The sequence below is a fragment of the Notamacropus eugenii genome, chromosome 5 (genome assembly GCF_028372415.1).
Source record: "Notamacropus eugenii isolate mMacEug1 chromosome 5, mMacEug1.pri_v2, whole genome shotgun sequence".
Classification (NCBI taxonomy): Eukaryota; Metazoa; Chordata; class Mammalia; order Diprotodontia; family Macropodidae; genus Notamacropus; species Notamacropus eugenii.
The window spans coordinates 442,707,912-442,735,842 of NC_092876.1; the positions used below are offsets into that span (position 1 = coordinate 442,707,912).

General features: G+C 35.6%; 1 protein-coding gene across 9 annotated transcripts in view; it reads left to right on the plus strand.

Moving 5' to 3' along the window:
• The window catches only part of DMD (dystrophin), a 2,329,373-nt gene that overhangs the window by 907,876 nt on the left and 1,393,566 nt on the right, over positions 1-27,931 (plus strand). For all 9 annotated transcript variants that reach the window (XR_011968542.1, XM_072616876.1, XM_072616880.1 and 6 more), the window contains 4 exons: positions 4,276-4,446; positions 5,387-5,569; positions 9,504-9,638; positions 15,633-15,782. Coding sequence is in view for 8 of the 9 variants with exons in the window: in XM_072616876.1 (XP_072472977.1) it covers positions 4,276-4,446; positions 5,387-5,569; positions 9,504-9,638; positions 15,633-15,782 (639 nt within the window). In the remaining variant the exon portion in view is untranslated. The remainder of the gene's footprint in view (positions 1-4,275; positions 4,447-5,386; positions 5,570-9,503; positions 9,639-15,632; positions 15,783-27,931) is intronic.

A 27,931-nucleotide genomic window follows, 5' to 3' on the forward strand; every position in this document is an offset into this window, starting at 1 on the left:
GCTGCCAACTAGTATCAGGATTGCAGGTACAGAGAAGGACACGTATCGCTAGTCATAATTTCTATTATGATTGACTCTTTTGAGACTGTAATACTTCATTATTGGGATTGAATGAATTGCCAGGATTGATGAAGATGAGCCTCGTGGCTTTCCATCTCTAACTTTTCCCCTCATTCCATATCTGTTTCTTTTCCAAGTCAATTCTATACCAGGCAGACCTGGTTCCTAAGCAAACCTCATCCCTCATCATATGAACTTTTTTCTACTATGACTGAAATTCATATAATTTTATCTTTTCCTTAATTTCTACTTCTATCTTTTCAGTTGTTTTGAAATTTGTATGACCCTTTTGGCTTGGTCTGATTTTATTGTATCTTGCTCCAGTCAGCTCAGTTCTTTACACACGCACACACACACACACACACACACACACACACACACACACACACACACACACACACATACACTCTTGGATTTTATTTCTTATTTTCTTCCTTGTTACTCCCCCAGCAACTAATAAAATATTATATTATATTCCTGTCTCCCGATTTACTTTGCTTAATGTCCCCAGGCTGACAAACAGAGCATTCACCAACTAACCATAAGTTCTTCTTTAATTCCAGTCCTTCGACTTCTGGCCAGTAGCCTTTTCCCTCCTGCATTTAGCACTATGCCATGCCTATATGTCATGTAGGCAAAAAGGTAAGGGAGGTTTTAAAAAAAGGAGTTGAAAAAGCAAAATATTTTTTCTGGAGGTTGAGCCATATGGAAAAAGTTATTGCTTACAAAGATGCCATAATTGTATTAGCTCACAGAAGGAATAGCCCTAGGCTAGTAGGCTTTTTTTCTTGAAATAATTCATTTCTGAAAGAAATATTCTGAAGAATTTATTATATAGAAGCAATAGATTAAAAATACTGTCTTCCTGAAAGCAAAATTTGAAATGGTAACTTAGTAGCTAAAGACCTTGGTTGATACAATAATTAATTAATCAGAGCAGAAAAAAAAACAAAATAAAAAGTTATATTACTATAGTGAAATCTTGGGCTAGCTTAAATGTGTTATAAAGAAACACTTATCTATGAAACAAGTATCTACAGTCTGATGTTGGCACTGATTTAAAATAATCAACAGCATACACTTTCCATTATCAAGATGTGATTTTTTAATCCACATTTATTAATATATGTACACATAAAATGAGGTCATTTTTTGCTCACTATTCAATAATTTTTGCTAAGAGATAAATTTTGTCTGTATGGTAGTTTTTGTGCCATAGGTTTGATTTGCCAATGAATTCTTTCTCCCAGTACCTTCCCCCTACCCACACACAAGCTAGTGGAGCCTGATCTGACAATGAGCTGTATCACTGCTCTCTCTTTCTAGTTAGAAACTAAAATCTTGGCTTTTGGATTACTTACCTTGTTCTGGGAGCCAAAGAAACCCTATTTAACTCTCCAATCAATCATACTGATAGAATCAGAATTTTCGAGTTGGAAAGGAACTTTACTGCTCAAGAAGACTTATTTAATCTACCCGTATCAACTCTCTTTTTCATTCTCCCTGCTTTATAACAGCCTTATAGCAGAAGACCTAGCAGAGCCTGTCTGGGAATTCTGGCTCCAAATGCTAATTCAAGGAAATGGATATGAGAAAAGGGGCAGAATACACTTTCCCCCAGTGATAAAAGTTTCTACCATCTGTGATTCCAGATTACAGGTTCCCTAGCCAAAAGCTCCTTTGCCCTATCAATCTCCCAATCTCTTTTGCCCAACAATCTCACTTCCTTGTAATACTTTCTTAAATAGCTCAATGCTTGGCTCAGTTTTCCTCTCTATATGTATCATTGCCTTTATCCTTGGACACCTCAATACATATATTGATGTTACTTCAAACACAAGGGCTGGCTATCCATGAAGGACAGCTTCTGAAATACCTATGTCTGTTCACTCTCTTCCCCACTCCTTTCTGGTCTTCAGGAAACTTGGATAATCCTAGCAGGGTAAAACATCAAGAGAATGAAGAGATTCTTGGATTAGAGAAGCAGAATCCTGAACATGAAGACATAACCCAATGCATAGTATCCCTTCCCCAGCTTTGTCCTCATGTTTTTCCTCCTTGGAATCCTGCCCCTCACCCTTTCTGAAATAAAATAAGCTTTGGAGCAGCCCCTTGAAAGTGTGCCACCTTCTTCCCCAATCCCACATCTTTAACCTGTATCAATTTTGCTTCTACCTTAACACTCTACTGAAACTATTTTCTTAAAGGTGTCCAGTGACTTCTTGCCCTTAAATCAAAGAGCCTTTTTTTCAATCCTTACCATGTGTATCAGTCAACACCCCAACATATACAGGGGAGCTTGCTATAACAGGTGGTTAGATCTGCTTTCATAAAAGGAAAACAGCTTTCAAGGGGTTGCTAATCACTTCAAGTACATGCATCATTCCTTTAACCAAGCACATATACCATTCACCTAGTTCAGACAAGCACCCTGAAATTCAAAGAAAATACAGAGAAATCAAAGATCAACAGGCAGGGCTTCCACTCCCTGAATCCAGCAGACAGTTTAAACTGTCTGACTATAATTACCAGAGAGGGAACGTTTTCAAAGTTGGGGGTGGGGGGGACCTCCTTTAGCAGTTTCCCTCAGAGTCTTCATCTGACCAAACAAATATTTCCAGTCAGTAAACCCCAAAGTAATCAACAGATATGGCTTCCTCTGCTTGACCATAATTCAACAGACAGGTAGAGCTGTCTGATCATGCCAGAGAGGAAAGGATTCTCAAAGCCGGGGGCTCCTTGGTAGCTTCCCAAAGTCCTCATCTGACACTCAAACCTTCTTGGAAAAACTAAGCCCCAAAGAAAAACCTCAACTCAGAGTATTTATACCTTTTTTAGAGCCAGAGGGCATCACAACTCTTTGACCCAGGTCAAAAAGTATTTGGGACCCTCCTATAAAACAACCTGCCACCCCCAATCAAGCTTCTCACAATGGGCAGGCGCATCAATGGGTGGGAAAGATCTTTAATCACATTAGAATAATTAACAGTACAAATACATACCCTTTTCTACTTGAAAAAACTATGTAAAGCCTTGACTGATAAAGGCAAGACTCAATCAGAGGCACTTATTATACTAAAACAAAAACATCCAAAGATCCTATTCTGATTGCCATTGCACCATGCTGACATCTCTGCAGTATTAGAAACTGTTGACCACCCCTTCCTATTTCTCACTCATTCCTTGGCTTTAGGGACATAACATTTTCTGGGTTCTCCTGCTTCTCAAACTACTCCTAATCTGTATCTTCTTCTCAGTTCCCAAAGCAACTGCATTTATTCAGACCCTCATCTCTTCTCATATGAACTATTGTAAGATACTACTGCCTAGTTATGCTGTCTGCTTTCTTTCTCTTACTTGACACTGCCAACTAAGTGATCTCTCTAAGGCATCGTTTCAACTGTATCATATCTAAGGCATGTCACTCCTTTATTAAAAACAAGCAGGCAAATAAAATACAATAATAACCTTTAGTGACTCCTCATTGCCTAAAGAACAAAATAGAAAACCCCAATCTTGGTGTTCAAGGCCCATCGCAGTCTGGCTTAAGTATTAGTTTCCGTGTGTCATGCCCTTTCACCTACCATATGTTTTAGTCAGACTAGACTTCTCTCAGTTCCCTGTTCTCAGCTTGCCTCTTTTGTCTCTTCTTTTGCTAATGTCCTGCCTGGTGCCTGCTATAGATTGTCCCTTCCTCGTTACCATTTCCTTCTTTTGAAATACTTCCTTTTTTTAGTCCCAATTCAGTTGTTCCTTGCGTCATACATCCTTCCCAGATCTTCCTGTACCATAAAGAGAAATTCTCCTCCCTAATCTTCTCATACATGCTGCCTAGACCTCTCTTTAGCACTCATTTCTCTTTTTTTTCAGTTTGTGTGTGTGTGTACTTGTGTTCAGTTTGTGTGTGTGTGTGTGCGCGTGAGCGCGGATTCCCTTATCTCCCTTTAGATTATAAACACATCGATAGCCTATCTCATTTGTTTGCACGTTAAGCATGGTATGAATTGAATAGGTTTTTAAGCAATGTCTACTGTGAACAAATTAATGTACACCAACAAAAAGATGATAGCTAATATCCATTAGCTAATTTCCTTGTTTCTTTTATAGCACCTATTTCATGATTCACTTTTATAGTCTGTTCTTTCCATTATTTCGACACCCTTTAACATTAATGTAGCCATACCAGATTGGTTTTAACACTTTTTTGTTTTTTAGGCTCGTGCTAAAAAGGAAGCCCTGAAAGGTGGTTTGGATAAAACTGTAAGCCTTCGAAAAGACCTGTCTGAGATGCATGAATGGATAACACAAGCAGAAGAAGAATACTTGGAGAGGGATTTTGAGTACAAAACACCAGATGAGCTCCAAAAAGCAGTCGAGGAACTGAAGGTGAAAACACAAATGCAAAAAGTTATAAAGAATTTTTTTTGAAAGACTTACTTCTTTTGCCTGATGTCATTCCCTGAACCTATTTTGTGGTTGTTAATTTAATGGGAAAGGTGACGTAAATATTTCCAGTTTAAAGATTGTTGCTTAATACCTAGATCTCTCCACAGTTCTCTATATTTCAATGCTTAACTTTCTATAGAAATCCCCTTCCCTTGAAAGTTGCTATTAGGAGATGATTTTATCTTCTCTTGGTAATCCAGAAATTAAACATAATGACCATCTTTTTATTTATGCTTTAAATTTTAAAATTTATACATGTATGTATATATACATATATACTCATATGTGCAACAGAAATCAACAAAACCTGTAATTCATAAAAGATTATACTTCTACAACAGAGATTTTTTAAAATTCAATGTCAGTCACATATAAATTAAAATTTATATAAAAATAAAATTTCATAAAAATTTTTTCTCTTAAATGGAGTCTTATAGTCACCCTTACATTTTATATATTTTGGTGGTATTATTCTTGTGATTGCTAGTTATAGCCAACCATATCTATCTCCTGGACACCTAGGGGGTACAGTGCATACAGTGTTGGGGCTGTTGTCAGAAATACTCATCTTCCTGTGTTTAAATCTGGCCTCAGATACTTACTAGCAGTGTGTCCCTGGGCAAGTCACTTAAACTGTTTGTTTCAGTTTCCTCATCTGTAAAATGAACTGGAGAAGGAAATGGTAAACCACTCCAGTGTCTTTGCCAAGAAAACCTAAATGGGGTTGCAAAAAGTTGGATATGACTGAAAAACACTGAACAACATAGCTACCTAATAAGGATGTTGTAAGGTTTGGAAAAATAACAATTTTTTTTTTTTTGCACAAACCCTTTAGAAGTAAAATCACGCCACTGTTAAAGTGACTTCCTTTATGTTTCAGAGTGCCAAAGAGGAAGCCCTTCAGAAAGAAGTCAAAGTTAAACTTCTTACAGACTCTATGAATAATTTCATAGCACGTGCTCCACCTGTCGCACATGATGCCTTAAAAAAGGAACTTGACACCCTAATTACCAACTACCAACGGCTCTGCAGTAGACTTAATGGAAAATGCAAGACTTTGGAGGTCAGCAGCTTTTGTTTATATTAATAATTGTATCTGTTGAAGTTACAAAAAAATCCAGTTTTTGATTTGCTTTGACTGGACAAATACTTATCTGCATTCTTAACTCTATCCATCAAAGAAAATCATAAATGTCCTCACACAGATGAAAGTTTTCTAAAATGTAACCCATTTTAATTTAAAAAACAAAAACTAATGCTTTGCATTATATGATTTTTTCATTCTTGATGGTTTCTGTAAAGAGAGAATTGTTTCTGCCATCTTCCTGTAAATATATTGTCATCTCATAATGTGCCCTTCTATATCTTGAACTATATATATATATATATATATATATATATATATATATATATATATATATATATATATATGTATATATATATATATATATATATATATATATATATATATATATATATATATTTGAATACATGGTTGGCATGGTCAAGTCCATTTACACCTTAATGGTGTCATGAATAAAAATGACCATGATATACAAGTTGGAGATTATATTATGAGAAAAGCACAAGACACTTATCTGTTGTGTAAATCCTTGTATTCTCAGAAAGTATAGGGTGTCAAGTAGTCAAACACTGAAAAATAAATTCATGCCTTGGTCCAGTGATCTTTATGATTATAGTTCTAAATTGGGTTCATACTCAAATGAAGCCATGACAACATCCATTTGGAAGTTCTGTCTCCTGATGGATATCGGCACTCATCTAAACCTGTCCCTACTATGCAAGCTTTGTCTATATCCTCTGCCCAAAGTGAGGGCAATAGGGTGGGGGTCCATTCAATTTGCTGAAAGTGTTCTTTAACCTGACTTTGTGAATATACCAGTGAAGCACCCTTATGATGTGCCCCATCTATCTAGCCAGCCTTTTTTTCTCTTCCTGCTACATATTTCTTTAATGACATCTTTTATACCTTTTTTTAAAGTTCCTCACTGATTACATGTTGCTCCTGGCTCATATCCACCATGCCCCTTTCCATTGTCCTCTATATGAAATTCTTGAAGAGTTCTTTGGAGATAGTTGGAGATTTTGGAGATTGTTTTCTTATCTCACTTCTATAAAATACTAGTAGGATGTTGGTATTAAAATTAAAAGGTCTCTCACCTACCCCCAAGGGAAGATTAGGGTCATTAATGAAATTTGCTAATTTTCTAAAGACAGTCAGGCTCACTTTCCCCCTGTTTAGCTCTGAGCCTAACTTGCCATCCATCTATACTGTTTGCTGAGATACAAACTTACTGGGTCTACTCTATAAGTTTTCCATTTATGTGGAAAACCTATTCCATCTATATGCATGTCATAATCTTGGCAATAGATATTTTTTATCCACTGGGTCTTTTCTGTGAAAAATTAAATTAGAACTATTCAATATAGCAAATGAAAAGTAGAAAATCTGAGTTGGAATAATTTTTAAATGAGAATATTTTGTCAATTTATCCTGCCTCTTTTAGTTGTTTTGTTTGGTGACAAATGCCTCTCTGAATGAGTGATTAATTATGTGGTAAACCAGTGTCTGCATTAGGAAACAAAAAAGGAAGCAACCCATGGGCCAGACTTATATGTCCAAAACATATTTGTCAAAGGATACTCTTTACTTCTGAACAGAAAAAAAAATAATATACATTAGACCTCTAAATCTGAGTCCTTGTCTATGTCATACCCAAACCACTCTCACTAGGTTGATGTCTTTTGCAAGCCACGCTAGCACCTAGAGCTCTTTTTCCCCTCAGTTATCATTGTCTCTGATATAAAACCTCTGCAGTAGATTTATTTGTAGTCCTTCATTCTCAAAGAGGACCAATGACTTGATGGGGTGATGGTTTGACTTGAAGATCAATTGGATTTAAGTGAGGCGGAGGTAGGCAAAATCATCAGCCCCACTCTCTCTTCCAGAATCATCAAAATCAAGTGGCAAGCAGTCACGTTAGGGGATACCTCTCCCACTCATTTAAGATCCAGTATCTCTGGAATTCTCCAATTCCAAGGTGGCTTCCAAAGCTGCAAATGTCTGTCTTAGAACTGCTGCCTAGTCACCTGTGATCAGACAAAGACACACAAAGCAGAAGCAGAGACCCAAGTTTAAGCTCAACTAACTGAGTGCCATGCCTAACTGGCATGTGGAAATAATAACATGCTGCCAAGGTAGAGGAGGACTTCTCTTCTGTCCTTCATTAGGAATCCCTGAGTTTTGTAAGTGGGGCAGGGTTGAAGGGAGAGTAAAAGACCATGGTCAAGTCTCTTGATTTTTTAAAAACAAGTCAAGTCACTTGTTTTAAAAAATCAAGATAAAAAATGATATTTAATGAATATCTGTAGTTTTTCTGATTTATCTTCCTCACTTAGATGCTTTAATTATGAATAGGATAAGGCTAATCTTTACAGTCTTTCTACTTGAGTGTTTCATAGTGACCTGGAAGTACTTAACAGCTTAGCAAACAGAGTATAATTTCATGAAGTTAGCGCCATGTTAGACAGGCTCTGAGTATAAACTTGATAATAAACCATATGTCTATTATCTGATTCCCAGCTTAATTTAGTTTAAAAAGAGATTGATTACTAGATTTAACATAAGATAATGTTTTTCATCCATGACTCATAAGCACTATAAGTAGAAATGTTGATCTGCATTGATGGAGGGATTAAACACAAAATCACCAAATCTTGGAGTACTGAAGTATGAACTGAGGGTAAAATGAAAACAAGTAAAAAGCATGTATTAAGCACCTAGATATTGTGCTAGATGCTGGTGCTACAAACATTTAGTAGTCCCTATTTTCAAGAAGTTTACATTATATTAAATTAAAAAATATATATTTTAAAAGGTAAGTTTTTTGTGTTTATTTTGTTTCATTTTACAGGGAAAGATATTAACAACTGGAAAAGAGTGGAGAACAGTAAAATATTGACATTAGAGGAAAATATTGATATAGGAACCAAGCTTTAAGGAAAGATTTTTTTAGAAATTCTAAGAGGTAGACATAATGAGGGAATGTATTCTAGACATGGCAAATAACCTCTACAAAGATATGGAAATGAGAGGTGGAAATTGGGTGTTTGTGTTACACAGCAAGGTTGTTTTGTTTGTTTGTTTTTATCAAATAAGTCACTTCCAATTTTAAAAGAAATCAAAACATTATCCTATGTAAAAGTAAAAATTGTTACTTGTTAATTACTGAGTATTCACACTATGCTTGATCCTAGGAGAGAATCTCTGGCCCTAGGAGATTATATCTTAAATAAGATGAACATTATCATTCCCTTTATATGGATGATAAACTGAGAATTAGAAAAGGAAAAGGCTCTGCCAAAGTCCATATGATAATTGGTAGTAGAGGTAGATTCTAATCGAGGTCTTCTAAATCTAGTTCCAATGTTTTTCCAAACACTAGTCTAAAGAGGTCGCCTTAATATAACTACTATAGGAATGCTGGATGACCAAGGATGAAATATTTTTGAAATATTGTCATTTAAGAGAAAATCTGGTTTCCACTATCCTCCAAATAAATGAAAGATTTAGAGAAGAATTTAGACAGACACTAGAGTCAACTGGTGGTTCAATAGATCTAGCATTGGGTCTGGCGCCAGGAGGACATGAGTTCAGATCCAACCTCAGACTCTTCCTAGCTGTCAGGCCCTGGAGAGCTCACTTACCCTTTTAGTGTCTGACAAAATGGATCCACTAGAGAAGGAAATAGCAAAGCAAAAATACTCCAGTATCTTTTTCAAGAAGACCCCAAATATGTTCATGAAGACTTGGTCATGACTGAAATGACTGAAAAACAATTTAGACAGACAGTTAATTTTAGGACTAGAGTAAATCATGCATATTATATTTTTGGAAGTCTTAAAAATGTATTCTTGAGAGTTATTCACTTGTGTGTATTAGATTGAAATAATGGTGTCTGTTTGTTTATTTTTAGGAGGTCTGGGCATGCTGGTGTGAGTTAATGTCATACTTGGAGACTGAAAACAAGTGGCTAACTGAGGTAGAAACCAAACTTAAAGCAACCGAAAACATCCCAGGGGGAGCTGAGGAAATTTCTGAAGCTCTCGATGTAAGTTCAGCATCATCATACATGATATGATGAATGTATAGAACCTCAAAATTAAAAAGGAAGTTTCCTAGGATGAGTGCAAGTATAAATTTTAAAATTATTTTGGTGATTGTCATGCACATTTGGAGTTTACTGGAGGGAGGGAATTTACTATGCCTCACTCAGTTCTATGTCTCATTGCTGATAAAGTCTCTGAAGAAGAATGCGATGGCCCACAGGCCACAAAAAAAAAATGTCCATCTCAGTGAATGGACATCTCATGTCCATGGACATCTGGTGTCCATATCAAATGTCTATCTCAACTTACTCATTTGTAAATAATGACTATTTCTCAGTCTTTATCTTTCTTGTATGATATGATGCTTTAAAATACTATATTTGCCTAAATAGTCTTTTCTCCATTATCAAAGATTCCCTGGGAGTCTATGACAAGATTCTCTCTTGATATTTCTATTGTCTGTCCATTCTTCTTGGTGTCTTTCACTGCTGCTTTATCATTCTCCTGTCACCCAAAGCCTGCCCTCTGTTCTTTTCTGTTTTTTTATTCAGTGTTCAACATTTTATGACCCCATGGACCATAGCATGCCAGGCCTTTCTAACCTCCACTTTCTCTCAAAGTTTGTCCAAGTTCATGTTTATTTCCACCTCTTTTGACCTCAAGGCCCCCATAATATAGGCTTCAGGAATCAAGATTTAGGAACAGATTAACTTGCAGGCAAGTGACCACGATAGGAAGAGACTTCCCCTAAGGGTATTTAAGGATTACCCTACCTATTCTTCGGGGACTTCTCAGACTCACTGAATAAGTGTTCACTGATTTGGGTGGGGAGGAGCTGCCTTTGAGCATGATATCTTAGGATGTAAGGTGGAAGGAAGTTATCCTATGTATCTTCCATCTACTGCTAAATGTGATGAGAGTAAAGCTGATCTTCTAAACAGAAATCTATGCTTGAGCACCTCGTTGCACTAGAGAAAAGAAGAGATTGTGTTTTCCTGTCCACAGTAGATCCCATGTCTAGAGATCCCATGTGACAGAACATTTCAAGTTCATATTGATCAGCTGCAGTTGGACACACTGTAACTTGATTCTAAAGTAGAACAACCAGCCAGATCCTATATATATATCACTTATGCACAAATTACTACCAAATCCAGATATCCAGCACTTGCTTCTCCTCTCTAATTGCCCACTAAACATTACTACCCATGGCATCTAAAATTTAACACACCAGAAATTAAAGTCATCACCTTTCTGTCCCTTCTTAGCCCACCTTGTCAGCTTCCTTTTCTCTTATTATAACCACCATCAAAGCATTTATTAAGCACTTACTATATGCCAAGCACTTTACTAATTACAAAAAACAATACAAAGAATGGTAAAAACATGTTTCTGGCCCTCAAGAAGCTCACATTCTATTAGGGGACATAATATATAAATAACTTTACATATGAGATTGTTTTTGTGTTTGTGCTTCATTCTCAAAGAGGACCATGACATCAAAATGATGACGTGACTTGCTGTTGACTTTGATTTGAGGGAGGGAGGGCTAACCTAAAAGATATGGACAGTGCAAATGGAAAGTAATCTCAGTAGGAAGGTATTATCAGCTCAAGGACTAGGAAAGGGCTTCCCCAGAAGATCAAATTTCAGCTGAGTTGTGAAGGAGCTAAGGAAAACTAAGAGGAAGAGATGAGGAGAGAGAATATTGTAGTCATGGATGTTAACCATTAAAAAAAAAGTGCAAAGTTAGGAGATAGATTATGTGGCAGTTGGGTGGTTTAGTAGTTGGCCCTCAAGTCAGGAGGACCTGAGTTCAACTCCAGCCTCAGGAGCTTAATAGCTCTGTTACCCTAGGCAAGAAGAAATTGGACAAGAAATTTGGTAGAGGTGAGCATTTGAGAGGAATGATGAGTTCTGTTTTGTACATATTGAGTTTGAGATATCTTCAGGGCATCCACTTTGATATGTCCAAAAGGCAAGTGGTGATGCTATACTGGACAGCTCCTAGGGCTGAACTGATAAATATTGGTAGCACTTGCAAAGATTGATAATTGATCATTGATAATTAAAGCCATGAAAGCCAATGAGATCACCAAGAGAAGATGTGATAGAGGAAAAAGAAAAAAAAATGATCCAGGATAGATCCATGGGAGGCAAACTTAGTTAGAGCTTGTTAGTTAGATGAAGAATCAGTGAAGGAGACTGAGAAGGAAATAAGATAGAAGAACCAAGGGAGAAAATGTCCCAAAAACCTAAATAAGACGGAGTATCTAAGAGAACAGTTATACAGAGTGGGCAAATCATGAGATCATTGTAGAATTTGGAGACAGCAGTTTAAATTGAGTGATGAGGATGTGAACCAGATAGCTGAGGCATTTAGAAGCAAGAAGAAACAAAGTGGTGACAGGTAGTGTAGACTTATTCTCATGGAGAGATATAGACAATAGTTTGAGAGGGTGGTAGGATCAGACGAGGAGGGTTTTTTGTTGTTGTGGTTTTTTTTTTTTTGTTATTATTCTTAGGATGGGGTAGGTGTCATCATATTTGTAGGCAGTAGGGTAGGCATGTGTGGCTAGGAATAAGCAGAAGATCCCTAGCCAATTCTTGTCACTTCTATTGCCACCATCACTCTATCTCCTTTTCTCTTGGCTCATACCACCACTCTAGTTCAGGATCTCATTATTGCTCCCGGTTCATCATTATAATAATCTATAAAATAGTCTGTTTGCCTCCCATCTCTCCTTCCTCTAATCCATTCTGTACACAACTTTCAGAATAATTTCCCTAAGGCAAAATTCTGACAATATCTCTTCTTTGATTCTTTGGTCTTGCTCTATTTTCTGTAGAAGAAAATGGTAATCCTTGTATACCCTTTACCAACTGGCTTTATTTCATGTTATTATATGAAAATTTATTTCACATTGTTCACCTTCATGAAATGTTTGTTTTAGTCAAATCAGACTATGAACTGATCTCCAAATCTGAAACACTGTTTTGTGTGTATTTACACAAAGCTAGCTGTTCTTCCTGCCTAGAAAAAGTTGCCTTCTCAAATGTGTTTTTCAGATGCTTTTTCCTCCTTCAAGATTGACTTATATGCGTGGAATCTTATCTTATTCACATAACTGGGAAGTGTTTTCTCCCTCCTCAAATAACTCCAAATTATGTGTTTTCCTCCTTTGTCCCATAACTTCCTACTTAATATAATAATAAGCTCTTTGCTTATTATAGCCCACCTTGTAGTCTCCATCTCCTTCAAGGCAGGGACTGTTTAATTCTCTTTTCTCTCCCTCCCTCCCTCCCTCCCTCCCTCTCCCTCTCTCTCTCCCCCTCTCTCTCTCCATTCCTCCTTCTCTCTCTCTCTCATTTTCTTTCCTCCCTCACTCTTCTCTCTTTCTTTCTTCTCTCATTATTTCTCTCTTGTTCTCTTTCTCTATCTCTGTTCCTCTTTTTATTTTTCTCTCTGTCTCTTTCTCTCCCTACTCCTGTCTCTCCCTCCCCCTTCTTATATGTATACATACATACATTTTCATACACATGCACATACACCTGTACACATACACAACATATGTGCAATTTGCTCTGCCCCTACCTCCTCTTTTCAGGGCTTTATAGCAGAAGTGTCAAATACGCAGCTACATGACCCATGAAACTCCTCCGTGTGCCTCTCGCTAGATATAAATGAATTTGGGAATATTTAACAAAAATTTTAAAATACAATAAAACATACAAAATGTTAATAGGTGGTTTTCTGGGTCAATATGTTCCCACAAGGATACTTAAAGTGCAATTTAGTGTTCTCTGTTTGTCTTTGAGTTTGACACCACTGTTTTATCCCATTCTTCCTAATACTGTCCTAGTCTTGTCATGAACTTTTTTCTCAGCATTTAAACATTTGTCCTTGGCCCCAGAAGTTGATTCCAAACTTTACCCGCAAATTGGAGCACCATTACATTTCCTTATAAAATCTTGCCCACTGAAAGTTGCATACTTGAATTTTAAAGGAAACTTTTATTGGTTTTTGGCAGTATTTCAATATATGATTTAATTTCTACTTTATTTTTGAAATCTAGACCCATAGGAAGGAAAGATATTTGAATGATATTTTCATTACAGAGTCTTCCTTGAACTTTAGACATAAATTCTAAAAATAATGTTACTAGGGAACATGAGATTTCCAAGTATTATTTTAGGGTCTTTATACAAGTAATAAAAGAAGAGGGTTTGCAAATACCACCTTTCGTTCCATTTATCTTCATGAGAGGCAGTGTGTTATTATGGATAGAAAGTTGATCTTAGAGTTAGGATGACCTGGTTGCAAGTCCTCTCTTTGAAATTATGACCGCGTGACCATGAGAAAATATTGTAAGCAGTCGGTGACTCAGACAACTCCCTGAAACTAACTCTCTAAACCTGCTGAAACTAGCAGATGCGTGAGTGGTAGGAGGTGCTCAAGAAGTTTAGAGATATCAACGAAATCACTATTTGAAGACCACTCTCCTTGACGTCAAAGACAAAGACACAATAAGTTGCATGTTTTTTAATAACATTTTCTCTTTCTCATCTGTTAACATCACATGATTTACTCCATAGCAATGAAACTATCTTATTCAGAATAGCTGGGTTTTAGTTTTAGCTCCACCATTTACTACCCCAGTGATACTGAAAAAGAAACCTAGCCTCTCTGTACTTCATTTTGCTCCTCTGTGAAATGTGGCTGACTTAGACCATAACCCTGACAGAATAGAGCTAGGGGTCAAATAGAACAAGAAAAAATGGTAATAAATGTAAAGGCTTACACTTACAAGTGGAGGTAGAGGTATCTTGAAGTATAAAAATACAAAGTCAATGTAAATTTATACATCTATATTTCAATGGATTGAAGAACTTATCAGTGTGAATATTCTCTCCAACAGGGAAAATGATAAGTCATCCATGACCTCTCCTTTTATGTGGCTGCTGTCCATATTCTCCAGTAGATTCTCCATGGAGGGGGATGGGATCTATCTTACATGGAGCTTTCTTGAATCACCATGCACCGCTCCCTTAACTTTTGAGTGACTTATAACTGTGATGTATACTTAGAATAAGAATACAGTTATTTTAAAGGAAATAATAGTTCTACTGTACTCTAGACTTCTTAGGCCATATCTAGAATTCTGTATTCAAATCTGTATGCCATGAATGTCACAGTAACAAAGAGAAATTAACTCACTGGAGTAAATCCAAATCAGGTCAACAAGGATGATGAAAGACCCTGAAATTGAATTCAATAAATCAGAGATCTATTTAAATAATTTAAACTAAGTGAAAATATTGAACAAAGTGCTGACAGAGAAACAAAGATAAATTCCACGTAGTCTGTGCTCTCTGAGCTTATAATATAGGAGATAAAAAATACATATGGGTAACTGCACTGAAAAATGCAAAATTATAAGTGTATAAGAGAGGTTGAAATTAAATTCTGTGAGGGATCAAGGAAGTCTTCATGGAGAAGATGCCAAGTTGATGAAATATCAGTAGTGAGTGACTGGTTGTGCTATCATGCCAGGAGTAAATTATCTGAACAAAGCCATTGATTGGGAAGGAAATTATAAATATTCTGAAAACAACAAATAGAATTTTTTGGTTTATAAAATAAATGAGAGTGAGTAACTCTGGAATATACCTTATGAGGTAGGTTAGTGTCACATTGTTTAGGGTCTTGATTGACGGGATGATGAGTATGAATAAGCAATAGTGGATTACTAAAGATTTTTGAGCAATGGAGTTAAATTATTGAATCTTTGTATTGGGAAAATTAATTTAACTTTGTTATACAGGGAGACCTTCCATATACATCCAAGTGAGAAGTCATAAATGCCTAAAAGTTAAGTGGTTATATCTTAACTATGTGGATCTGGATGATGTATTGAATAAAATATTTAGTATTTTTGATGACTCTTAGTGTATTTAAAAAGAAGAAAAAAATAGCCGTTTTATTTTTTTTTCAGTCACTTGAAAGCTTAATGCGGCATCCAGAGGAAAACCGAAATCAGATTCGAGAACTGGCACAAACACTAACAGATGGTGGAGTCCTCGATGAACTGATCAACGAGAAACTTGAGAAATTTAATTCTCGTTGGGAAGAACTTCATCAAGAGGTAGGATGAACATAATATTAAAAATCTATTTGAATCAAACATGTTATTAACTACAAAAAAACCATTACTTTTTGTATGAATATGTGTACATAAAACCATATAAATGTCATATATATACATATTTATATTAGTATGCAAGAAGTGATGACATTTATGTAGATATTCAGTTCCATTTACCAAACAATTATGAAGGATCTGAGCACTAAATCCTCCCCTCCCCCCAAACATAAAAATAGAAATAAAACAAAATCTGCTCTCAGGAGCTTTCATAAGAAAATATAAAATTTATTCAAAGAAATACAAATTACAAAGCAATTTTAAGTGGGAGACAATGTTGAGTGAGAATAGAAAATCAGGAGAGACCTACTTTCAAAGGTAGCTTCTGAATTATTCCGTGAATGAAAGTAAGGATTCTGTCTGAAGAAGGTAAGGAAATAGTGTTCTCTAAAAAGTAGCGAAGAGGTGGAGTTTGTGCAAAGACCCATAAACAGAAGATAGAATACTGTGTGTGTGTGTATGTATGTATGTAGTATGTTAGTTTTTCTGCTATCCCTAAAAAGAGTCATTATATTTATTATTTCAGTGGTAGAAATAATGGACATAATCTTTTGAACTTCAAGGACAAGTTTATATTTTTAATAATATGTATTTCTCTACAAATTGATACCTTTTGTTTTATATCATCATTATTTCTAATATGTCCCTCCTCAGCACACACTCAGATAACAATCCCTATATAAAGAATGAATGAATGAAAATCATTTATTATGAACCACTCTCCCTGGAACAAGCACCAAAGACATAGTGCATGATATCAAGGATTCTTTATCCCAATGGCTAACAAAATACACATAGAAGTGTGGTAGCTCAGGAAGGAAGTTAGGATGCAATTAGTCAAAATATATATTAGAGGAGAAATAGTGCGTTGATATATCATTGAGGGGAGGCAAAGGTGATAGTGATGTGATTAGAGTTCTCTGAGAGAGGATGGGAGAACACTGACAGGGTGCAGTGTTCTGATGTCAGAGCAGAAAATGAGGAGGAACAAATAAGACAAGAGAATAAAGATTGATATAAGATCCTACTCTACCCCAGGAATTGTGGTAAGTCTTTTATTTTATTTTATTTTATTTTATTTTATTTCATTTTATTTTTACAAATATTGTCTCATTTGATCCTTACAACCATGTTTGGAGGTAGGTAAAAGAGAATTAATTGCAGGGTTACAGACCTACTAAATATTTGAGATAAAATTTCAACTCAGGTCTTCTTGAATCCAGGCCTTGTATTTTGTCCACTTGGCCAAGAGTTGTCAATGGACAGGGTGAACATCAATGTTCCAAAGCACGTATGACTGGCAGTTTAGCTTTTCCCAGGTCTAGATTCTGATGATCTTTCTGGGAGAATGGAGCTACAATGTCGGCCCAAACAAAATCTTCCTTTATCATATCTTCCCTAAACAAAAATAACATCAGCAACAACTTTTTTCTTCTTCTTCCTCCTCCTCCCTCTCCTTTTCCCTCTTCTCCTTCTTCCCCTTCTCTTCCCTTTCCTTTCCCCTTCCTTTTTCCTCTCTCTTATTCCTCTCCTCCCTTCTTTCTGTGTGAAGGTAGTTAAGGGTTGTAGTGGAGTTAGAAGACTGAGGCATGAACAATGCAATGGATGCCATTTTGGAGTTTCAGTGGCCAAATACTTGTTGACTTTTGCACCAGTGTGAGGTGACTATAGCATAGAAAATGAAAGAATAGAAGAGTTTGAAGGTAAATCTCACCTGTAAATTCTCCTTTATTTGAACTGTTCTGCCTTTGAAAGGTATGTCAGTTAAATAAAGAAGCAGGTAAAGACGCCTCTCTTGGTTTTACCATTTCCTAAAAGTAAAGTGATGTCACTACAAAAATGGAATCCAGAATTTTCTTGGGTTGGTTATTTATGAAATAGTCTTGCTCTTTATTGAATAGCTTCTTTAAAAAAGTTATTTAAAATATCTTTTAAAAATGTTAAAGTCATTTGAAATCAAATTATTAAGACAAGGAAATACATAGTATGAAATTTTAACAAAACCTATAATTAAGCAACATAGGACCTAAAGGTTCTAAAAGAAATACTTGACTTCCCCTAAGCATTAATTGGGATCTCTTTTCCTCAGCAAAAAGCTAATTACTAAATATGGTGTAGAATGGTCAGTGAACAGCATTTCAAGATTTACCTATTTTAAATCTCCCTTTCCATTTTTGTAGTGGGTAATTTCAGAGTTGAGGGATGATAAAAAACTTTTTTCTCTAGTAGCAAGAAAATAAACAGATGTAAAGCTTCTCTTAACACAGATCACTTAAAGTTAATATCCTCACCAAATTCCATTTTTCTGGCCTTTAATTTGCTGAGGTGAGAACGAAGACTTGATGTCAGATTATAGTGATAGATAACATCAGTGATACTGTCCCACTTCTTCAGGGTCTGTGCAGTTCCATTTATCTCTTTTAAAAGGAGCACTTAGTACAAAAATGTAGCTATTTAGGTTAGTTCAGTAAATCACCCTGATGTTTTGACTAGATTTTCACTGAAATTACTGTTTTGATGTGAAGAAACTTTCCCAGGTTATTGTGTCCTAGGACATGAATGACCTAAGCAAGGGAATTTTAGAATTGCTTTTAAAAATACTATTGTAAATGATTATGTTTAAGAAAGAAAATGTCCTGAATTAGTTTGAGACAGTAAGACTTATGGTTTTGGTTGCTGACTAAAGCAAAAGAGTAATTCTCTATTTTTAAAAAAAATCCTCAATAATTCTAAGGGTATGCCTCATCAGGAATTTATTTATTTATCGCCAAATTATTATTCATATTAATTTTGTCATTTTTATTTTTATTAAGGATAAATTTATTATTAATTTATTAATTAATATGAATATTATTAATGAATTAATTCATTCTTTCAAGTACATATATAACAGAAATGGAGATACAATTAAAAAAGAGAGACAGAAACTCTCCTCAAGGAATCACTTCTGTTTGTCATTTAACTTGACATTTGACATATCACTTTAGCCTCTTTTTAAGCTAATTATTTATCACCCACACCCTTCTCTCTCAGTACCCTATATATTCCATGATTAATGAAACTGGCCAAACTAGTGTAAACCAAGGTAGAGTTCTCTTTAGAGGATTTTGATCTCTCTTTTCTTCAAAGGGAAAGGTACTCAAAGAACACAAAGACCAGTTCTTGAGATCTAAATCCCACCTTTTCCCTAAAGGAAAAAAAACAAAACAAAACAAAGGAAGATCATACTTCTGAAATTAAAGAAGGATTTTTTATTAATCAGGAAAGGAAAACAAAGCATACACATGGGAACTATCCAGCCTATGTTAAACAGAATACCAAGCAAAGGATGGAGAGAATTTACATACCTGTTAAACAAAGAACTTCTTGGGGGGTGGAGTGGGAAGGTAGGCTTAGAAAGGAATGAGTCAGTGAACCCCATTGCCTAGGAGATGCTGGAAGGGAGTGAGGAATTCCAGGTGTCATAGCTATGGCCCTTTGATACACAAATAAGAGGACATTCTTGGTGAAAAGCAGTCGACAGTTCAAAGCTTGAGCACAGACAATAAGATAAGGGGATGCAGAGCAGGATGTGTCCAAGAGTCCCTTAACCAATAGTTAGGGAAGCCTCTGAAGCTAAGGGTGCCTCTTGAAGATCCATAAACCACCAAATGCCTCAGGGACTGTTTCAAAGCTGGTATGAGCTTCCAGCTGGGTTTACTTTCAGTCACTGCAAAGGATTTCTGATATGTCAAGTCACTCTGTATCTTAACTAATACATTCAGTCCTCATATAGCCCTTCTCAGTTACCTGGATAATTGGGGAGCTCAAGCACAAATTCACTTGTACACTTGCCTACTTAATTGCTACTTTTAGAAGCCAACTTATCTCCTGTTTCCATGCATTTATATAAACCATCTCCCATACACCTAAAATACTTTCTCCTTCACCTCAATTTCTTGGAAATTCTATTTCTCTTCAAGATTCAGTTCAGGTGTCATATCTTTGAGGTTGCTTATTCTCATTCCTCCAGTCCCTTTGCGTTTTGAAGGACATTAAGAATGTTAGTCATATTGAATGCTGAATCAGGATGCAGGCTCTAAATATAACCCAATGGAGTATTAGAAGATGCATTGTGGAAAGATCCCTGGATTTGTGGTCAAAAAAACCTGCGTTCAAATTTTGACACTATTGTTTGCTACGTGAGTGACCTTAGACAATAACCACTTCACTGACCTACTTATTATTACAAAACAAAAGCAAAACCAAAACCCCTTATCTTTCAAATGAAGAAGCAAGAGTACGTGATCCTTCTAGCTCTGAACCCCATGAATAAACCATCTGAAGTCACTGTATGCTGCTTACCCTTTTATTCCCTTCACATTGCTTGTAGGAGTACTGAGTTACATACAATGGCTATTTTTCCCCAAATACAGGCTATATTTACACATAACCAAATATGACATATTAAAATTTGCACATGACCTATAATATAAATCTATTCTGCACCTATGAATTTATGTATGTTTATGTAGATAGTGAGCATGTGCTATATATACATATGCATATTTATTATTTTTATATATTGAATAGTAAACCAAATTATAGGTTGCAAAAATTTTTATAGAAGTATGCCTAGAACACACATACCTTTGTGTATGAGTAATACAAACACGTATACACACACACATATTTGAATGTATGTGTAATTTTTCATTCAGAGATCTTATTTTAGGAAAGGAGTGTGGTCTATATTCAGGGGTAGCCTGTTTTCTAACCTATACAGTATTTATCAACCTGCCACCCATGGATCTAGAAAGTCAGATACTTCCAGTTTATCCTAGAAGATAGGAACCATAAATCTCCAAATGGGAATATTAGAAAATCATAACTTTTAATAATAATGAAATAGTCACAATGTTGTTCCATGGCTTTGAAGAGTCTTACAAAAAAGGTGGCATTCAAAGACTAGATTCAAGGAATTTTGATGAATGAAGAAGCAAAATACATGTAAAAAAAAAAACACTGATGTCCAACTTCTTTTGCTGTTGAATTTTTTTTTTCTGCTAGAAAATATAAGTGATAGGAATAACTTTAATATTGGTTTATTGATCAAGTCACTTTTTGTGCACTAAATAGAAAACTTGGAATGCTCAGTGTTTAATGGGTGCTATATCATCACTGTGAACTGTGCTTGAAGATTAAAGTGTCATCAACTACCAAATTTTCCATGAAATGGGAAAATCAAAATCAGAATCTCAGATTATACATCCAACTTACTTCTTGAAGTGTAGAATACCTGTGACTGGCTGCTTAGCTCCTTTTCTTCACAGTCATGCACTTAAGAAAAAAAAAACAACTATGCAGTTATAATACAAGGTGACATGGTCAACATGGAAAAGACTGGAGGGTGGCCTCAATACATGTCAGTAATATGTCATGGCATCTAAGAAAGCAAGTATAGGTTTAGGGTCCATTAATAACTTATAAAATGGAAGGGATAATCTTGCTGTACATTGACCTTTTTAGATTGAATTAGGAGAACTGTGTTCAGTGTTAGGGCTACATTTGAGAGGAGACACAAGTTGGAACATATTGATAATAAAATGACTGGAATGATGAGGAAACTCAAAATCCTTTCACATGACCATTGAAGAATATGAAGGATTAGCTAACTTGGGATACCTAGCCTGAAGACAAGAAATCTTGTATATAATATGTTATTGATCTTTCAGCATTTGGAAAGCTGTCATTTAGATGAAGGCATGAATTTATATTATATGGTTCCAGAGGCAGTACCAAGATCAGTTCATGGAAGTTATGAGTCATCAAATTTCTGCTTACTATAAGGGAAAAAAAATAAAACAAAAATCTTTCTAACAATTAAGGCTGTTAAAAATAGTATAGATTGCTTTATCACATCATGATCTCACCATTACTGATAATACTCATACCTTTGATGGAGAATTGATAACTATTTCAATATATTTGATTCCCTTTGTAACTATGTATTTTATTTTATGCATTTGAAAACCTTATTCTGAAAATGGATCTGATGCATAACACTTACACAGTAAAAGATTAAGAACCTCGGTATGGAGGATATTTATGTTTCAGTTAGTGGTCAGCTAAATTACCTTTGATTGGTCCTGTAGCTCTGAGCTCCTATTATTTTGTATTTCAAAGGGAGAACCATAGATATAGAGACAAGAAAGAAAAGGTTAGAGCTCATCTAGTCTTATACTCCCACAGGTAGTACAGTAACATGAATCCTTGACTATATAAGAAACATTTAAACAAAAAAGGGAATTTTTTTAAAAAATCAGCAAATCCATTCTCCTTGAATCAAATGATGTTCCCATGGAAATTTCCCTGCATTAATTTGTCATTTAGACTTTTTCCCTAGAGGTTAATATAGGATCAAATAAGATAGCTCTTCCATGAACTTTTCTTCTAAAATATTTAATTCATATTTTTCTCAAATCTTTTCAAATTTCAATTTAGTTTACAAAAAATAATTTCATACTGAAGTGATCAAGGAAGATTCAAAGATAAAATAAGATAAATTTCCCATGTTCCTTTTGAACTTAAGATCATCAGAATAAAATCATTCCTCTGATACATATTTGGAAGGTAATAAATGTAAGTAAAGGTAGGAGTGTACACATTACAGTTGTCTATGAATCCAAACCTATAACAGGAAAACTCCATACAAACAAATGATTTAAATCAAGATGCCAAAAAAACAAAGTCTGAATGATTGGACAAGCAAGAATTCACTTCTAGTAGGCTCAGGCTTAACACATCTTCAATTGCTCTTCTTTGAACCAATGTTCTCTTTTTCTCTCCCTACCTTTCTGTACCTTCTTAACTCTTTATTCTGATATCTTGTATTACTGACTTTAACTTCAGTATTAAATTCAACAAATAACCATAAAGTACTGACTTTATACAAGGTACTGTGAGTATAAAGATATTCCCAAAAAACTTACAATCTAGTAGATAAGGTAAAATGGCATTGACAAAAGACCAGATACTGAAATCGGAAGACCTAATTCCAGTCCTGGTTCTACAACGTACTACCCATGTCACAGCCCTTTTCTGTACCTTGGCACATCTGCAAAATGAGATTCTTTGATAATTTTGGTTATTTCCATATTCAAAATGCAATGATTCTATGAGAAATATCTATAAAAGCAAATTAAGATAGAAATACAAAAGAATGGTCCAAGTACTAGTAGAGATTCAAGGAGTGTGGGAAATCTTTTATCTGGGAAGAGATTACCAAAGACTTTGTGGAGATATTGGTACCTGAACTGAGTGTTGGAAGAAAGGAATGATAGAGATGGAGAGGAGGATTTAATCTTTTTAAGCATCCTTTTTAAAAGATAGGGTTAATATGACTGAAGGCACAGGTATAAAATGAGATATGGAAGCAGTTAGAAGTTTGTAATGTAAAATTCCAGAATGGATACAGAATGCTGACTCTTCTGGTCATAATTCTCTTTCAAGAGTATCTACTAAAATGGAAGAATCACACTCTCGAACTGCATATAATGAGAGTCATGAGGACAAAAGGTAAGAAGGAGACCAATACTATGCACCTTAATGAGAGAAAAATATTCAACCAGCAATGGAGAAGTATGGAAGGTTTTTGAGTAGAAAAACAATGTCACCAGAATTGTAATGGCATTATTATATCACTGAAAGATAGACTGGAAATAGATTTTAGGGGGAAAAACCAATTTAAATAAAATCACAATATTTCAAGATAAAAGTAATGAATGTCTAGTTAAAATGGGAGGAGAAAGGAAAGAATAAAAATGATTAATTTTGCTAATGCAAGATCAGTGAGAATTGGCAGCTGATTAGGTATAAAAGATGAAGATGAGATTTTGAGCCTCCCTGACTGGGAAAAATAGAAGTGCAAACATTGGAGGTTGGGAAATTGAGAAGTAGGAGGTAAAGATTGCTTGGTTGGTATGTGAATTAACGAATTCATCAAAATAGATGTTGTAGACACAAATTAGACAACTAAAAATAGAATATATTCTAGGTAAGAGAAAAAAATGAACAAGGCTGTGAAATTCAGGAAGGACAAAATACCTTCCAGAAATGACAATTAGTCTAATTTATGTTCAATTTTTAGAGAGTTAAAGATAGAAATGGAATTTTGACCAGAGTATATGTGTGTGTGTTGGGGGGGGGGTAGGAATCTTAGGGTGAGAATATAATGCTTTAGTCAGTAGGCAACAGTAAACCACAAAAGGGTTTTGAGTAGGATAATTGAATTTCAAAGGGATGATTTAGGAAAATCTGGTGGCAATGTGCAACACTAGAATGTGATAATTTTAATAACCTGGAGGTCAAGATAAATTGAGAAGATGGTGAAATAGTCTAGACATAGATAATAAGGACTTAAATTACGATTGTGGCAGTGGCAGTGAAAATCTAAGATGAAGTGGGAAAAGGAAGAGACAGATGGAAAGAGAATGAGGAAGAGAGAGGAAGGGCAGATTTGTTAGTTGATTTGATATTGAGAACAAGGGAGAAAAAGGAAGGAGTAAAATGTAATAACTAAATGGTTTTGAGCCTACATAACTGGGATAATGGTGGTATCATTATAAGAAACCTGAAGATCTGGAGAAGAAAGTTCTTAAAGTTCAAAATGTTGAAGACTTCTGGAATCAGAGCAAATATGATAGAGTAGAGAGAATATTTAGCTAAGCACTCCCAACATTCTCCTCCAAACAGCTCTAAAATAATGCCTCAAACTGAATTCTGGAGGAGCAGATCCAACAAAAAGTCAGTGAGACATTATTCTAGCCCAAGCGAGCTCTGTGACATGGGGATGGAGACTGCCAGAGTGCACATGAATGAAGCACCCGGGATGGGTTTAGGGATGGTGATAGCAGCAGCTTCAGGAGTTCTCAAATCAGATGGTAAGGGTGTGGGAGGAACCTAGCAATTGGGCTGAAAAAGTTTATAGGTCATCCCTGTGGTAGCTCTGGTTGCAAGGCCAGATGCTATTTGACAAATCAATTGCCTATACATACCTACTTTTTCATCATGGTTCAAAAACAAAGAGGAGCATTTCTGGTTAAAAGGGAGTAGAAGCCCTGAGGAACAATGATACCTTTGGTCACAAAGGTTGAGGGACTCTGAGAAAGAGTACTGGTTACAATCACAAGGAATCAGAGGCCCTTCCTGGATAAGGACACGAGTACAGAGCAGAACACTGACCACACCTCTCCCCACATATCAAAACCTGAAAAATACCCAAAACTTCCAAATACCCAGAACTGGCTCTGAAAACAGCAGTGTGAAAAATTTTGAAACATAAGACAATGCTTCTTCTTCATACCCCTTGCTGGAAACAGAGTGCAACTTTAACATAAAGTTCAAAGTCAAGTAAAAGGATTGAAATGAGTAAATAATAACAAAAAAGAACCTGACCATAAAAAGTTACTTTGGGGACAGAGAGAATAAATACAAAAACTCGGAAATTACCAAAGAAAACTGCCCTAATATTCTAGAACCTGACAATAAAATAGAAGTGAAAAGATTCCACCAAATGTCACCTGAAATAAATCCCCAAAATAAAACTCCCAGGAATAATAACCAAATTCTAGAGCTGCACAATCAAAGAAACACTACTTCAAGCAGACAGAAGAATCCATTCAAAGATAATGGAGCCAGTCAGGATAACACAAGATATAGCAGATACCATGTTGAGCTAGTGGAAGGTTTGGAATATGAAATTCCAAAAGGCCAAAGAGTTGGGATTGCAACTGATAATAACCTACCCAGCAAAAATGAATATAATGCTTCAAAGGAAAAAAACAAAAAGGATATTTAATGAAATACAGAACTTTCAAGCATTTCTGGTTTAAAAAAATAGAACTGAATGAAAAATTTGACTTTCAAATATATGACTGAAGGGAAGAATTAAAAGGTAAACATGAAAGAGAAATCATAAGGCACTAAATAAGGTTTAACTACCTTTTATATGGTAAGATGTTACATGTAAATTCTAAGAACTTCATTGTTATTAAGGCAGTCAGAAGGAGTCTACATAGAAAGAAGCTGTGGAAATGAGTTGTTATGGTGGGAAGATATAAAAAAATGGATAGATGAGAAAGAGGAATGAACTGAGAGAAAAGGGAAGGGACAGGAAGAGTGGTGGAAATTATCTCACATAAAGACGTGTAAAAGGAAGAGCTTTTACACTGACAGGGAAAATGGTGGAGGTGTAGGCAACATTTGAATCAGTTTCTGTGCCTTCTTTTGCAATATGGCTAAGATAGAAATGTTTTGCTTGACTTTAGATGTGTAATTGATATCCAATTGTTTGCCTTCTCCTGAATAGGAAATAGTAAAAAAGAAAGGAGAAAATTTGGAGCATAATTTTTTAAAAGGATATTATTTTTTAATATAATTGAGAAATATTCAATGAAAATATAATTATAACATTGAAGTGTTATTCAAATGTTTGGTGGTGGGAGAATTTTGACAGGGAAGATAATTAGTTCAATTTTAGATGTTGAGTTTCAGTTGCATATGTGACATTAAGATCAAAATAGCTATCAGGCAGCTGAAAATATAGGTCTAGTCAAAAAGATGGAACTAGTACTGAGGTCTTTTATGTAAAAGTAATAGTTGAAAAATGGAAGGAGGTGAGATCACTAAAGAAGAGAATATACAAAGAAAATAGAAGACAAAAGAAAAACTCACAGAAAGCATTCCCTGTTCATATTCCTTATTTCAATTCTAAATCTTGGGGAACACTTAAATTTATGGACTCTAAGCAAATTTTAGAGCAGCAGAAGCCACAAAATGACAGACTCAAGCAAATCTGCAGTCCAAGACAATCTGGAGTACTGACAAGAAGGGTCTATCTCTCCATTCTGGGATTGGAGCACAGTTTGGTGTGGACCATGCCTGTGAGTATGGAGCTGGAGTAGGCCATATGGGACTGAATTGCTGGTAACTGCTGTGGTTTCCAGACCTCTCAATCCACAAATGCCAAAGACAGCTTTGAAGGTCAGTGGGAAGGGTCTCTCACCTGGCTGAGAGGGGTGTGTGGTCTGGCCCCAGACCTTGCCTCAGCCCAGGTTGGAAGCAGCCCCTGCTGAAGCAGAGACTGATTCTGGAGCCCTCCACTTAACAAAGAACTTGAAAGTCAAGTAATTGGCTGGGAAAATGAGCAAAGGGGGAAAAAGGAAACAGACTATCCATTCTTACTTTCTCAGTGAAGATGTATTTTCTTATGTCATTAGTGACAAGGAAGATCAAAACATACAATCAGAAGAAGACAACAAAGCCACAACTACTGCATCCAAAGCATCCACGAAAAATATGAATTGATCTCAGGCCATGGAAGAGCTCAAAAAGGATTTTGAAAATCAAGTAAGAGAAGTGGAGGAAAATTTGGGAAGAGAAATGAGAGTGATGCAAGAAAATCATGGAAAATATGTCAGCAGCTTGCTGAAGAAAATAAGACCTTTAAAATTAAACTAACTCAAATAGCAAAAGAGGTCAAAAAAGTCAATGAGGAGAAGAATGCCTTAAAAAGAAGAATGGACCAAATGAAAAAAGAGGTCCAAAAGGTCACTGAAGAAAATTATTCCTTAAAATTGGAATGGAGAAAATGGAAGCTAATGACTTCATGAGAAATCAAGAAATTATAAAACAAAACCAAAAGAATGAAAAAATAGAACATAATGTGAAGTATGTCATTGAAAAAACAACTGACCTGGAAAATGGATACAGGAGAGATAATTTAAAAATTACTGAACTACCTGAAAGCCATGATCAAAAAAAGAGCCTAGAAATCAATTTTCAAGAAATTATTAAGGAAAACTGCCCTGATATTCTAGAACCAGAGAGTAAAATAGAAATTGAGAGAATTCCCCAGTCACCTCTGGAAAGAGATTCCAAAAGGAAAACTATTAAGAATATTGTAGCCAAATTCCAGAATTCCTCAGTCAAGGAGAAAATATTACAAGTGGCCAGAAGGAAACAATTCAAGTATTGTGGAAATACAGTCAGCATAACACATGACTTAGCAGCTTCTACACTAAAGGGCCAGAGGGCTTGGTATAGGATATTCC